We start from the raw sequence: 17,009 nt of genomic DNA on the forward strand, positions 1-17,009 counted from the left end.
ATAGGTTTGGAATCTCTTTTGAATCGGTGTCTACTCACATAAATATAACCCACCATAGTGACAGAAACATTGCAGTCAAATTAGCATGTAACAAGTTGAATTGGGCCTTGGTATGAACAAATCCACAAGGGCCGTGACGAGGATTCGAACCTGCGTCCGGGAGCATCCCATGTTAGGGCCTTGGTATTCCCATCTTTGTTGTCATAATTTTCCAAACACTCACGGTCTAATAGGAGCGAAATGTATGACTCCAAAAGGCCTGAAAGTACTCGTATTAAGTTATAACTTGTTTAGATCCGAAACCTATGTTTATGAGCAGCACAAAACGTCCACTAGATTGTGCAACATAGTGGTTGCCAAGTTCATGTTGGGTTACCGTTACCTGTGGCAGATTGCTATCGTTACCTGTGACAGGTGACCACCGTTACCTGTGGCAGGTGGCTACCGTTACCTGTGGCAGGTGGCTACCGTTACCTGTGGCAGGTGGCTACCGTTACCTGTGGCAGGTGGCTACCGTTACCTGTGGCAGGTGGTTACCGTTACCTGTGGCAGGTGGCTACCGTTACCTGTGGCAGGTGGCTACCGTTATCTGTGGCAGGTGGCTACCGTTACCTGTGGCAGGTGGCTACCGTTACCTGTGGCAGGTGACCACCGTTACCTGTGGCAGGTGGCTACCGTTACCTGTGACAGGTGACCACCGTTACCTGTGGCAGGTGGCTACCGTTACCTGTGGCAGGTGGCTACCGTTACCTGTGGCAGGTGGCTACCGTTACCTGTGGCAGGTGGCTACCGTTACCTGTGGCAGGTGGCTACCGTTACCTGTGGCAGGTGGCTACCGTTACCTGTGGCAGGTGGCTACCGTTACCTGTGGCAGGTGGCTACCGTTACCTGTGGCAGGTTTTTCAAACCTGGTAAATTATTCAAACATTTGAAATGGCAATGTGCAATCCCCCCTTTCCCCAGTTTTGAGCAATTTGTATATGGAGTTCTTTGAAACAAAAATCTTATCCAGGATTATCCCTGCTAATGTAGTTTGGTTTAGGTATGTCGATGATATTTTGTGCTTATGACCGAGTGACCAAGACCAAATTGTTTTTCTTAATTAACTTAATTCTTTGGTACCTTAAATAAAATTCACATGTGAAAATGAGGAGAATGGTACCCTTCCGTTTTTGGACATTATCATTCAGAGTCAATAGCAGGTTCAATTTTAATGTGTATGGGAAACCTACCAACGTGGGGTCGTATGTTCATTATTATTCGAATCATCATAGTAAAGTTAAACAGGCAGTATTTTCAGGAATGTTTCTTGGAGCTTTGAGGGTATGTAACCCTGAGTTTTTTTATGAAGAGTTTTCTAAAATATATGAAATATTGGAAGAGTTTACAGTACCCTAAGATGTTTTTGGATTGCTCGTTTGGGCAAGCTAGACGTACGTTTTATAATCATGTCCTCAAAGCGAAACCAGAAATTAGAAACTCATTGGTGGTACATTATGCGATGGGATTTGAGAAACTTTCCTAAAGTTTTTAAGAACCTTAATATCAATTTGGTGTTCACTAATAATACGATCAAGTTCAATTTAATAAAAAAAACTCCCCTGGTACAGCAGGTTGTGTGTATTCGATTCCCTCCAATGATTGTGAGTCTGTGTACCTTGCACAAACAGGAAAATCCTTACAATTACGTATGTCCCAACATGCTTATAGTATAAGAACTGCCCAAACGTCTAGTGCTTTGTTGTATCTACACACGAGTTTGTGTGATCACACTATTAAGTGGGATGAAGCGAAAAGCATTACCAATTGCAATGGTTTTGTGCAACGGAATTTAATCGAGTCTACCCTAATCAGTCAGTGACCAAATCTCCTCAATGTTAGTATTGGTATGTGCAAACTTGACCCAGGTTTAAGTTACAATATTGCACAGCATTTTAAGAAAAAACTCTGATAGGGAGAGTTATAATGTCTCATAACAATATTAAAATCATATATGTGAGTTCAATTAGGCTTTTTCTTTCATCTTTTATACTTATCTTTTTGACCATTCTAAGATAATCTATACCTGTTTCTGGTTAATTCTTTCCCAGGGGATGGGTGGTCAGGTTCCAGTGGTGGCCTCTACCCTCCCTTTGTGTCTTTCCTCCTAGTCTGGTGTTGACAACGGCTTTGATCGGCCGAAACGTTCGTCTCCCTTCCCATTTCTCTGTTGATTTTCCGCATACAAATGATCAGTGTTTCGTGATCGTCAATTGCATATATATATATATATATATATATATATATATATATATATATATATATATATATATATATATATATATATATATATGTCGTACCTAATAGCCAGAACTCACTTCTCAGCCTACTATTCAAGGCCCGATTTGCCTAATAAGCCAAGTTTTCCTGAATTAATATATTTACTATAATTTTTTTCTTATGAAATGATAAAGCTACCCTTTTCACTATGTATGAGGTCAATTTTTTTTTATTGGAGTTAAAATTAACGTAGATATATGACCGAACCTAACCAACCCTACCTAACCTAACCTAACCTATATATATAGATAAGGTTAGGTTAGGTAGCCAAAAAAAGCTAGGTTAGGTTAGGTTAGGTAGGTTAGGTAGACGAAAAAACATTAATTCATGAAAACTTGGCTTATTAGGCAAATCGGGCCTTGCATAGTAGGCTGAGAAGTGAGTTCTGGCTACTAGGTACGACATATATATATATAATATATATAATATATATATATAATATATATATATAATAATATATATATATATATATATATATATATATATATATATATATATATATATATATATATATATATATATATAATGTTTCATTGAATATGACCGCATATTCTGTATTTATTATTTTCTGGTTTAGGGCTTCTATCCCTCTAACTATTTTCTTAGCATCAGGGCTTAATTGGAATAGGAGTTCTCCAAAACTCATTTTCGTACTTTTAAGGTGAAGAAAAGAAGTGATTTACTATAGAGTGTATTACACTTATTTGTATAATTTGCACGACGTTTCGAACCTCCATGGTTCATTCTCAAGTGAACAATCTTACAATACTAGTTGATTTTATACCCGCATTAGGTCAGGTGATAATACAATGAAGGTGAAAAACATGGGGGGATACATAAGGGATAAACATAGGGGCTGCAGAAGGCTTATTGGCCCATACGAGGCATCTCCTATCTAAACACAAAGATTAATCCAGTGTAATTGGCCTGTTATGTTGGACATTGTCTTCTGTGTTGGCATCGATATGTTCTTGTCTTGTCCTTACTCTCATGGTGGGTAGAGTAAATAGTTCCGTGATTTGGGTGTTCATGGTAGGTCGCTCTATTCTTATGTGAATTGCCTCAAGAATTTGTAATCTTCTTGAATCTTGGGTTTTATCTATTATGCAAGTATTCTTGTTCAACATTTCTCTTGTTAGAGTAATGTCATGGGCTTGTCTCATGTGATTCCTAGGGGCACCAGATTGAAGATGGCATGTCAAACGCCTCGTCAGCTTGGTCGACGTCATACCTATGTACTTACATTGAAGGTTACATCCTTCGTGGGGGCAAGTGTACATGTATACAACGCTTGACTGCTGTAGAGGGTTCTCCATCGGCTTCGGGCTGTTTTTGATAAGGAGTTCGGAAGTCTTCTTGGTTTTGTAGAATATTATCAGGTTTATGTTTTGGTTAGGAGTAGTGCTTTTTACTCCTTTACGGATTATTTCTTTCATTATTCTTTCCTCTTTTATATGTTCACTGTGCATGGTTGATTTGTAATATAATTTTATTGGGGGTGTTGTGGTTTCTGTTCTAGGTTCTGAATTATACCAACGGTCCAAGTGTCTTCTTATAGCAGCGTTTATTTCCGCGTTGCTATATCCGTTGTTCACCAATACCTGAGTTACTCTTTCAAACTCTCTACTCACGTTGCTCCATTCAGAGCAGTGGGTAAGCGCTCGACGAATATAAGCATTGAGAACACTGGCTTTGTATCTTTGGGGGCACTCACTTCTACCGTTCAGGCATAATCCTATGTTGGTGGGCTTGGTATATACGTTGGTGCTTAAAGAGGTTCCTGTTTTTGTTATTAGTACATCCAAGAATGGCAGACTGTTATTTTCACTATTTTCATGTGTAAATTGGAGTACTGACTCTCTCTCTAGGTGTCTTTTTAGGTCAATTAGTTCATCTGAGTCTTTTACTATTACGATGAACTAATTGTAACTAATTGATCAGATGAACTAATTGACCTAAAAAGACACCTAGAGAGAGAGTCAGTACTCCAATTTACACATGAAAATAGTGAAAATAACAGTCTGCCATTCTTGGATGTACTAATAACAAAAACAGGAACCTCTTTAAGCACCAACGTATATACCAAGCCCACCAACATAGGATTATGCCTGAACGGTAGAAGTGAGTGCCCCCAAAGATACAAAGCCAGTGTTCTCAATGCTTATATTCGTCGAGCGCTTACCCACTGCTCTGAATGGAGCAACGTGAGTAGAGAGTTTGAAAGAGTAACTCAGGTATTGGTGAACAACGGATATAGCAACGCGGAAATAAACGCTGCTATAAGAAGACACTTGGACCGTTGGTATAATTCAGAACCTAGAACAGAAACCACAACACCCCCAATAAAATTATATTACAAATCAACCATGCACAGTGAACATATAAAAGAGGAAAGAATAATGAAAGAAATAATCCGTAAAGGAGTAAAAAGCACTACTCCTAACCAAAACATAAACCTGATAATATTCTACAAAACCAAGAAGACTTCCGAACTCCTTATCAAAAACAGCCCGAAGCCGACGGAGAACCCTCTACAGCAGTCAAGCGTTGTATACATGTACGCTTGCCCCCACGAAGGATGTAACCTTCAATGTAAGTACATAGGTATGACGTCGACCAAGCTGACGAGGCGTTTGACATGCCATCTTCAATCTGGTGCCCCTAGGAATCACATGAGACAAGCCCATGACATTACTCTAACAAGAGAAATGTTGAACAAGAATACTTGCATAATAGATAAAACCCAAGATTCAAGAAGATTACAAATTCTTGAGGCAATTCACATAAGAATAGAGCGACCTACCATGAACACCCAAATCACGGAACTATTTACTCTACCCACCATGAGAGTAAGGACAAGACAAGAACATATCGATGCCAACACAGAAGACAATGTCCAACATAACAGGCCAATTACACTGGATTAATCTTTGTGTTTAGATAGGAGATGCCTCGTATGGGCCAATAAGCCTTCTGCAGCCCCTATGTTTATCCCTTATGTATCCCCCCATGTTTTTCACCTTCATTGTATTATCACCTGACCTAATGCGGGTATAAAATCAACTAGTATTGTAAGATTGTTCACTTGAGAATGAACCATGGAGGTTCGAAACGTCGTGCAAATTATACAAATAAGTGTAATACACTCTATAGTAAATCACTTCTTTTCTTCACCTTAAAAGTACGAAAATGAGTTTTGGAGAACTCCTATTCCAATTAAGCCCTGATGCTAAGAAAATAGTTAGAGGGATAGAAGCCCTAAACCAGAAAATAATAAATACAGAATATGCGGTCATATTCAATGAAACATGTTTGAAAGAAAACATGCTGCCAGTATACACCAATATATATATATATATATATACAGGGACGCCTTAATCCGCTTGACCATCACGACCGGACATAAGGAAGTGATAGCCGAGGCTATATGAACCACTTCCCCGCCGGCACTCGGATGGTAATCTTGGGCATAGCATTTTATCAAATCACCTCATTCTTTGGGGCACACGTGAGGAACACAAATGCAAACAAGCCTGAATGGTCCCCAGGACTATATACAACTGAAAACTCACACCCCAGAAGTGACTCGAACCCATACTCCCACAACTGGTATGTACAGGGACGCCTTAATCCGCTTGACCATCACGACCGGACATAAGGAAGTGATAGCCGAGGCTATATGAACCACTTCCCCGCCGGCACTCGGATGGTAATCTTGGGCATAGCATTTTATCAAATCACCTCATTCTTTGGGGCACACGTGAGGAACACAAATGCAAACAAGCCTGAATGGTCCCCAGGAGTCACTTCTGGGGTGTGAGTTTTCAGTTGTATATAGTCCTGGGGACCATTCAGGCTTGTTTGCATTTGTGTTCCTCACGTGTGCCCCAAAGAATGAGGTGATTTGATATATATATATATATATATATATATATATATATATATATATATATATATATATATATATATATATATATATATATATATATATCTCGATAACTAAGAACTCTAAATGACCCAACCAGGACTCGAACCCACGACGTCTAGAATCCCCCCAAACGTACACAGTACAGTGACCGCACCTTTGATCGTCTAAAGGCTTGGTCAGTCCTGGTGCTTATTAACTAAGCTCCACGACTGACCAGCCGCCGACGACAATCGTGGATCTACTTGGGTACAGTTTTTCATCAAATGGAGTTCTTTGTGATCTGGCTTGCGTGTTCCTGCAGTCTTTCTCACATGTGTAGCCAGAATTTGATGGAAAAACTGTATCCAAATGGATCCATTTGGGTACTTTTTCAGAGATGTTATTCAGTTAAAAAATTAACTCTTAAAATTTTGTTTTACACTTTTATTACCATTATCCCCTGGAACAAGCTAAGCCAGACGCTTAGAGATGCATTTCGTTGACTCTTGTCAACATTACCAAAGGCAAAGTATAAGTAAATATAGTTGATTGATGATTGATAAAGATTAAGCCACCCAAGAGGTGGCACGGGCATGAATAGCCCGTAAGAATGCAGTTTTAGATCAGCCGAATATATAACCGGTGGTGAGTAGAGGGTTCCTCACTAGGAGATAATAGGTCCACTGCATCTTGCCTGTCTCCTATGATTCAATGATAGGAGGCCTGGTCGAGGACCGCGCTGCGAGAAAATTGAGCCCCGAAATCATCGCCAGGTAGCTGGGGCAGTATTTTTTATGTCTGGTTGTCGCATGTTTCGTGTGACTGGGTCAAGAAGTCTAGAGTACTAGTACTCGAGATCTCGTAAACACTGGTTTCAATGACAAACCGACACAGTACATACTTTCACTTTTTTGTTGGTACCTTGAACCACTCACTCTGGTGACACTCTCGCTATGGTTCTAAAAGATTACTGTCATTTTAGCTCCCTTACTCTACGGTCATCACTAAGTCCTCGTCGCCTGGACTCCTGGTGGACGTTAGTATCGGGAGGGGAGTGCACCGAGCCCTTACGATTATATAACACCGTGAAGGGGTCAGGATATGGATTTGGGTTGGGACGGAGGAAAGGAATGGTGCCCAGCCACTTGGACGGTCGGGGGATGAGAGACAAGATATCTGCCATGATATCGCTCATGTTAGGTTATGGGCGATGTTATGACCATACTCATATGCAGTTCTGAACTACTAATAACATTGTTGACCACACCGCACACTAGAAGGTGAAGGGACGACGACGTTTCGGTCCGTCCTGGACCATTCTCAAGTCGATTGTGACGGACCAGACCGAAACGTCGTTGTTTCTTCACCTTCTAGTGTGTGGTCTGGTCAACCTACTAATAACATTCATTGGAAACGTAACATTTGAAACGATTTATTAAGATTTAACAATACGTCTCAATTTGAGGCATCCTTTAGTGGCGTCAAGAAATATATCGTTTATTATAACCAAATATCTACCGTAAAGGTTTGGATTGGTGTTGAGCTTATGGCCTAACAACCCCGGGAGGGTTATTAACCCCTCCTTTCTACAATAGCTTACTGAACTAACCAGCAAGAATAAATATAGTCCAGGACTAAAGTAGACTGTCAGTACATATATACCGTGTGGTAGAGAGGTATACCGTGTAGTAGAGAGGTATACCGTGTAGTAGAGAGGTATACCGTGTAGTAGAGAGGTATACCGTGTAGTAGAGAGGTATACCTATCGCAGTGTTTATCCCTGTTACCCCTATCTCATTGTATGGCATGTGTGGGTCGGATATAAAGCCACATATTTAATATGTAGATAAGAAATAATACGTAATATTATGATTAATGAACGCCTACAATATATTCTGTTATGTTGTATACCATCTTGAGGTTATCTTGAGATGATTTCGGGGCTTTAGTGTCCCCGCGGCCCTGTCCTCGATCAGGCCTCCACCCGCAGGAAGCAGCCCGTGACAGCTGACTAACACCCAGGTACCGATTTACTGCTAGGTAACAGGGGCATTCAGGGTGAAAGAAACTTGCCCATTTGTTTCTGCTCACTCACCATTGTGTTGGAATTTTTATAAACAATGTATGCAGACGTAAGATCTTAACTCGCTATACGAAATGCAATTACAAAAATGTTATTGTTTAAAAGGAGGGAGGAGAGAGAGAGAGAGAGAGAGAGAGAGAGAGAGAGAGAGAGAGAGAGAGAGAGAGAGAGAGAGAGAATTATCAGGGGGGAAAGCGCCAAGCTATTACGACTGTATATATCACTGGGAAGGGGTCAGGATAAGGATTTTGGATGGAGACGGGGGAAAGAAATGGTGCCCAACCACTTGGGCGGTCGGGGATTAAACGCCGACCTGTATAAAGCGAAACTGACTGGGAACACATGAGTAAGTTTAATTCTCATGAATGACTGTGAACATCTGAGTAAGTTATATTCTCATGAAAGACTGTGAACGCCTGATTTCAAACTGAAGGGTTCCGTGTTTCTGTAACGAGTGACTGCCACCACTAAAGTGACTAGAGTGACATGCTCACTCATCTCCCACACTCTTTCTCTCATCAAGTCTTCCCATCTGACTTCAGGATGAACTAACTAACCCCTGCTCTTACATTCCAGTGCTGACGAAGGGTTTGACGGCACCTATCAGACGAAAGTGGTGGTGTCCTTCCAGCGGGAATTGCCTCTACATCCCGCCGGGAATCTTCAAGTCCACGTGTAAAATAGACATCACCTGGTTCCCGTTCGACGACCAGAGGTGCAAAATGAAGTTTGGATCGTGGACATACTCTGGATGGCAGGTAAGCCTAGAATAGAGGTTGGAAGTCAATTTTCTTACGTCAATCATTGTATTTACCAATTGATGAATTGAATTGAGACCCCTAACTGGGTGAATATGTGTTTTTGCTACATATATAAGTAACAAAAATACATATTCTATGTATATAAGTCACGTGGGGTTTACTATGTCAAGTGTAGAGTAAACAATCTTTAAATAATCAGTAAAATATTAATTACCATAATGACAATGAGAAAAATATATAAATTGTTAAATTTTATTTTGTGGAATATGTTTAAAAGTTATTGAAAGGTCATATAGAGTTACTAACTTATTAAAATTTAATTCTTTTGAAGATATCTGACATGATTATTATAACCAAAGTAATCACTTTTAAATAATTACAATGTGTTTGTAAAAAATATATGTAAGCTTAGTTAGCTATCAATTACATATATAATAATTATATTAATAATATGCTTAGTATACTTAAAACATGTCTGTGATGTGTAATGTGCTGAAATAGGAACACCACATCTGGGCTCACTGACTTAAAGTAGTGATGTGAGTGATATGATGAGTTTGACACTACTACCTTTGACACCACTGCCTTTTACAACACTACCTTTGACACCACTACCTTTGACACCACTGTTTCTAGCATCACTGCTTCTAACACCATTCCTCGAAAAGTTGGACTGGTCGCTAGAGCGACAGCCTTGCTTCTTACAAGATGGCGTTCGATTCCCGATGTTCAAATTGGTTGGGTAGCTATCCCAGCACCAAGGCTCTCTTCGTATCCCTTCCAAGGGCTAGATAGCGGCTTGACGTATTTTCCTGAGAGTTCCTTCCCCCCTTCCAAAAATATTTCCTCCAACAACTTCAACGAGAAAACATCCTAAGCTATAAAGTAGGTCGTTAAACCTTTATTATATACTACATAATTAATTTAGTTTACCAAACATTTAAGTGCATTAGTCATTTGCACCGGAAAAAAAAAGTTACGTCTTATAAACTCGTAGGTGTTTCTTGATTCTTAATTCCCGGTTACGTTGAAATGAATGTTTATGTCTGATGTTGCGTTTGTTATTATCAAATCCCTTTTTTTCTCTGTGTTGACTACCGTCTCTTCTCTTTCTTGCCTCATCTTTATTATCCTCTTCCGCCTCCCTGACTGCTTGAGACGTCCTCCCAGTCTTGGTAACTCTCATTCGCTGCCCATTTGTCTCTGAGGAAGAACGAGAGATCAAACGCTTTGCCCAGACCAAAAACATTTCTGCTCCCTTTGCGGTTATTCTAACGTACGGACTTATATGAACGGCAAGACCAGTTATGATACAATGTTCAATAAATGAACAATACAGCTCATACAATAGTTTTAGTTAACTTTTTTGTGACATTCGTCGATACAGTCACCTCGTTAGTTGACCATAAGCGCTGAGGTGATGTTGTTGAGTCTCCAGATGGTTTTACAAAAGGACTTGCGGATGGGATTCGATCTCTGATTATTCACACACAACGGTATAACGAATTCTCGATACTACGGATACAGCTCGTTTGCAGTATAATATAACCATTAATAATTCATTGAGTCAGGGGACAAAGCAGGCGGAGTGAATAACAGACACCTCTAACACATCTTCTAACACTTTCTCTAACACCACTTAACACTGCCTCTAACACCTCTAACCCCACCTCCAATATATCACCTAACACCACCATGTCTTACAGCTGGACCTACAGCTACAGTCTGACGAAGGAGGCGATCTCAGTGACTTCATCAAGAATGGCGAATGGGACCTTATTGGTGAGTCTCTGGTCTAATGGGCGTGGCTGTGGGCGTGGCTGTGGGCGTGACTGTATGCCGTGATAATGGTTGTGAAATTCTATATATGAATCTATATATATATATTCATAAACTTGCATATGAGGGAATGTAAGAGTGTGTACTGAAAGTCCAATGCATTAGGGAAGATAATTAAATATATGTACCTAGGTTTTCAGCACAAAATACAATTATTTTGAAAGCTATACTGTATTATAAAACATATATATATATATATATATATATATATATATATATATATATATATATATATATATATATATATATATATATATATATATATATATATATATATACTACAATTAGAAGTACAGGAAAAAATTGAGGACAAGAAAGTAGTATGAAGCAAGAAATCAGAAGCCGACTAAGAAAAGTTTGAGAAGAATGGGAAGATCAACGACTTTACCAGTTAGTTACCAGAAGTCGCACTCTCCAACCTGTCAGCTGATCTTAAATGAACTCAAGTAAAAGGTGCTTTCTGCTTAGTAAGTAATTTGAAGTCGAGATTGATTAATATTATTATTTCTTGAGTAATTTAGAGAGGAATAGATAGAGGCTGATAACTATATTGACAAAAATAAAAACCAGACGGAGAGAGAGAGAGAGAGAGAGAGAGAGAGAGAGAGAGAGAGAGAGAGAGAGAGAGAGGGAGAGAGAGAGAGAGAGAGAGACAGACAGACAGACAAAGATAGGTGATACATAGAAAGTGAAAGAGATTGGGCAAAAGAATTTTGTTTCAATCGCGACATCATTGACAATACGGATTTTTTTCGTATAATGAATAACATTATTTTTCATCTTATAATAAGAGACATATTTGAATTTCAGCTTATTTTTTAAATGAATTAGCCTTATTTGCTCTCTTTACAATATATTATTTATACAATATATATATATATATATATATATATATATATATATATATATATATATATATATATATATATATATATATATATATATATATATATATTTTTTTTTTTTTTTTAAAGTTTGTGAGGGTACCACATCTGGTGCCAATGTGGGGACCCATAGCCTCGGAGAAGAAAATAAAACGTATTCAGAGGAGACCTTTGTGGTTTCTCACTGAACACTAATATATATATATATATATATATATATATATATATATATATATATATATATATATATATATATATATATATATATATATATATATTAATGATATATTCAATATATCACTCTGAGGCGTTAGGTTAAAAAAATATAGCTTGGCAATGTTAGCCAGTAAAGGCTTCGTAATATATATCAGAAACTAAATTACAGAGAGTGGAGGTGTAAAATATATATATATAAAACCTAGCGTTACATTCAACCTGTTTTTCTTCAAGTTTCTAATAATAAGAACAGAAGAAAAGGAAGAAAACTTTGCCAGAGAGAGGAGTTGGGATAGAGGGGTTCCGTATCAGCTGGTAAGTACATTCCCTGCAGATATGAGAACTGACTGCAGATACGTACTTGAAGCGTAGGGAGAGAGAGCATTGGAGTTGTAACATGAAACGGTCGATAAGAAAATCCTGAGAATTATGATAAATATGTAACTCCTGGGAAGATGCCAGAGGTTTATAGTTCTAACAGGTTTATAGCAACTGTGAAACTACATAGGCCGGGGAGGGGGGGGAGGGAAACAGTTTGTTGAGGACAAATCTGATATACAGAAAACGGAGAAAATCGGGGTTTATGGAAATCGGAATAATTCAAGAGCAGAAATTAGAAGAAGAAGTAGCTGAGGAGGAATGCAAATCGAGTGAGAGGAGGAGGAGGAAAGATTCAACAGGAAACAGAACAGAGGTGTATAAAGAAAAGGAAGGTGGGTGACACCACTCATTCATTGAAAGGTGTGAGGGCCTGTGCCCCACATGACCTGTGGTTCTCATTGGAACACGAGTCATGAATACAGAGGAAATTTAAATTTAAATTGAAATAAGTTTATTAAGGTAAAATACACACAAAGGGATGAGGTAGCTCAAGCTATTCTCACCCCGTTCAGTACATCGTGTTAATACATACATAGATACACATCACAAGCAATAAACGTATTACCGAACATTCTGAGAGATAAACATATACATTTCCTAATACAAAGGAAGGTCTCGGAAGAGCCTCATTGAAAAGAGATATTGTAACATAGCTGGATTCAGTATAAAACAAACGTGACAGTAAAGTGAGTCTGTCAATAATCCTTGCAAAAAAAGTCCCTTTAATCAACGTCCAAAAATAAAGTTTGTTTCAATGAAAATGTAATCAGTGAAATTATTGAGAAGGTCGAGTAAACACAAATAAAAGAGAGAAGAGTAGAAATAAAAGCTCTTTATTAAGAAGAAATAAATAAAGAAATAAGAAATAAAAGGTTTACTCTGTCAAAGGGGTGAAAATCTATATTGGTTACTATTGAGGAGAGTTCCTCCGTATATGTTGCCAACCTCTCATACAAGTAGTGTAAATATGGACGGAAAAGATATGTTCTTTTACCGTGACTTTTTAGTTCATGATTTTTATATGAAATGGAATGATTTATTGGGAATGGTTAGTATATTTGGAATCTCTATCATCTGCATTTAAATTTAATCCCTTGTGATTTTATTTTAGCATTAACAAAATCAAAGGGGTTAAAAAATCTGTAATTGGGATTTCTGAGTGCAACAAGGGGATGGAGGAAGATGTGAGTGATAGGAATAAGCTTCCCTGTCAGTCAATACCCTGAGTCGTTAAATCCGAGGCGTTGGGGGGGGGGGGGGAATTAGCAGAGAGAGAGGGAGAGAGAGAGACAATGAACTTTCCTAATTGTGTAACATGTCCCAGTAGGGACTACTGGGACACCTCACGTATGAGGTTAGGGACAAGCGAACCAGCGTCCCGTAAATGTAATGAGCCTGACGACCATTGAGCCGGGACTGTGAAAGAGACAGTGACAGAAGATGAGAAATAGAGGGATAGAGTCAATGAGAGAGACAGACAAAGAAGTAGAGGGAGACAGATAGTGAAAGCACATCTCTCTGCATACATAATGTCTCTATACTCCAGACAACATATCGTTATGCACTAAACTGGCATAACCACTGTTATGTTCTTGTTCAATGCATCACACACAGATAACCAGGTGAGCCTACAGGTATGCGAGTCATTGCTCGTCTATCAGCCCACGTGGCTAATTAGTCTCGATCATTTGAAGTATCATTCATTTCATTACTAATGAGTAAAGGGGTCACGGGCATATTATCCATTAAAAATACAGATGTATTAATGGGATAAAGAAATGCCCCATTAATTTGTTTATATTTGTTGTTCTAAACATGTTCGGGTTAATCGCTGTCAAACGAAAATCACTCCAATTCGCTTGTGGTGATGGGCGGGGTGTGTGGCAACTGAATAAAAGCACCCATAATATTCTATGTCTCATTGCCAAGAAAAACCCTAATTGCTTGAAGTTTTCGATGGGGGCATCTTGGGAAGGCTTGATTTGATTGTTGCCGCCGAAGGGGGCTAGTTTATTGTGCACCCCATACTCATCCTGTGAGCGGTAGCGCAAAAGCATTACAGAGGGCACAAAAGGTCTTTATCAGACCTCATCTTAGATTATTACATAAACAATTTCTTCAATTTGGGAAGGCTTGAATGCTTGTTTCATATCACACAACTATGTCCCGGTAACATTGAAACAGAGGGTAGCTGTACTAGGACAACATCGCACTTAAGTTGTAACATAATGTCCCATTTCTTCCTGAGCATTGCTTTCGTAAAGTTTGTTTACGAGAAACACAGTTGATGTGTTTAAAAAAAGTACATATGTCGTTGTTCGTATCATTAGCTCCATAAGTCCAAATAGCTTCAACATCAGGTAAAAAAAAATTTAGCTCATGATTTATTTCTGTGAAACTTAAAACTCACACAAAATGACATATATTATACATATATTATATATATTATATATATATTATATATATATTATATATATATATATATATATATATATATATATATATATATATATATATATATATATATATATATATATGTATATATGTATATGTATATATATATATATATATATATATATATATGTCGTACCTAGTAGCCAGAACGCACTTATCAGCCTACAATGCAAGGCCCGATTTGCCTAATAAGCCAAGTTTTCATGAATTAATATGTTTTCTCCAGTTTTTTTCTTACGAAATGATAAAGCTACCCATTTCATTATGTATGAGGTCAATTTTTTTTTAATGGAGTTAAAATTAACGTAGATATATGACCAAACCTAACCAACCCTACCTAACCTAACCTAACCTATCTTCATAGGTTAGGTTCGGTTAGGTAGCAGAAAAAGTTAGGTTAGGTTAGGTTAGGTAGGTTAGGTAGTCGAAAAAACATTAATTCATGAAAACTTGGCTTATTAGGCAAATCGGGCCTTGAATAGTAGGCTCATAAGTACGTTCTGGCTATTAGGTACGACATATATATATATATAATATATATATATAATATATACATATATATATATATATATATATAAATATATATATATATAATATATATATATATATATATATATATATATATATATAATATATACATATATATATATATATATATATATATATATATATATATATATATATATATATATAATATATACATGTCATTAAACATAACAGCATTGTAACCTATTATTAAGTTGGTGTATAACTCTGCGCTATGTTTGAAAATGTCCCAGTGGTCTAAAGGGCATTTCTCCACATTTCCTCTCATCTTCTGGAACCTGTAAGCCTTTTTCCCTACGCACACTGGTATCCAAGCCTGATGCAGCGCAAGTGCACTTCTGCTTTTTTATTGAATCCCTTCATCGAAGTATGTGGTTGGCTGTTGGTTCAGTTCTCGTACCAACCTGCAGATCCTGACGTTACAGCTGCAGTGTCGTGGTTGCTGTGCTTCTGCTGCATTGTTCTTTCTCTAAATAAAGTGTTAATCTGTGCTACACTCTGTGGTATGTCAATTTCTACATACTTTAGTTGCAAATTTTTGCACCTGCATCTGTAATGTTATTCTCCTAGTATTTCTACATGATTGACACCCAGTTGCCATTTGAGTGTTTACATTTGTGCTGTAACATTTGTGGTCTGACGGATGTTGTCACTTAAGTGTTCCTGTTGCAAGGTTTCAGTGGCAGTTCTCGAATCTGTACGAATGAAAATGTGTTGCCAGTGTTCAGCAGCAAAGCACATGTTCCAAAGCCTTTGGAATGGCTAGCATCTCTGTTTATAAAATTAAACATCCATTTTAGAGTCTCCAACTACATTAAGAATTTCCTGCCTTAACTCCAACTCAAGATTTTTGTCTCTGATGATTTTCTGATCCATCTTTAATCTATGTGGAGCTGACAGACACCAGGTTTGTTTCTATGTCACATGTGCCATGATGAGTAGCAGTTGGGGGTTACTCGATTTTTTTTCTTTTTCTTTCAAGAGGCAATATCTTAAAGTCAACTGGCAACGAATCCCAAGGGGCTTGCATTACGAGGTCTGCGGGTATTTCCTCGACACCTCCTCTTATTGACTTTGTTTATGTTCTCGAATGTATTGCTCCGTCTTTTGCTATCAAAAGCCTTTCTGTCCAGAGTTAATGCTCCATTGATTAAGCGAACTGTTTCTTCGTTTAGTTTGTATCTTGGTCAACATGCAGGCAGCAAGCCTCTTGATACTTATTTCAACTGATGTTAGATCGGTTTCCAGTCTTAAGCTTAGTATTTTATTCCACTTGTAAGCCCTAGTTATAATACGCATTGCATCGTTTTGAATAACTTTGTCCACTGGCCAGGAGAATGACTGAGTAAGGCAGATGCTGCATAATCAACTAGAGGAACTAACGACGTGCATGTAAAACATTCTTAACACTGTGTGTCCCTCTCCTAGACGGGACCCTGTGATTGCTCTCATTATATTCATTCATGATTTTGCTTTCTCCTTCAGAGATTGCAGATAATTTCATTATATAATCTACCCCACACTCTAAAATATGGATATTGTGTAAGGCGCTAAACGGTAATGTGTTGAGTGCATAGGTGCCATTCTAGAGTGTTGTTCCTGATTCTCATCGCTTTTGA

The 17,009-nt window shown here is 38.1% G+C and overlaps 1 protein-coding gene across 1 annotated transcript in view; it reads left to right on the forward strand.

The window, feature by feature from the left end:
- LOC123767141 (neuronal acetylcholine receptor subunit alpha-7-like) overlaps positions 1–17,009 on the forward strand; it is a 454,788-nt gene that overhangs the window by 302,315 nt on the left and 135,464 nt on the right. The window contains 3 exon segments of the mRNA XM_069304850.1: positions 8,886–8,934; positions 8,936–9,067; positions 10,777–10,852. Of these exon segments, the coding sequence (XP_069160951.1) occupies positions 8,886–8,934; positions 8,936–9,067; positions 10,777–10,852 (257 nt within the window).

Source organism: Procambarus clarkii, chromosome 53, assembly GCF_040958095.1.
Source record: "Procambarus clarkii isolate CNS0578487 chromosome 53, FALCON_Pclarkii_2.0, whole genome shotgun sequence".
Classification (NCBI taxonomy): domain Eukaryota; kingdom Metazoa; phylum Arthropoda; class Malacostraca; order Decapoda; family Cambaridae; genus Procambarus; species Procambarus clarkii.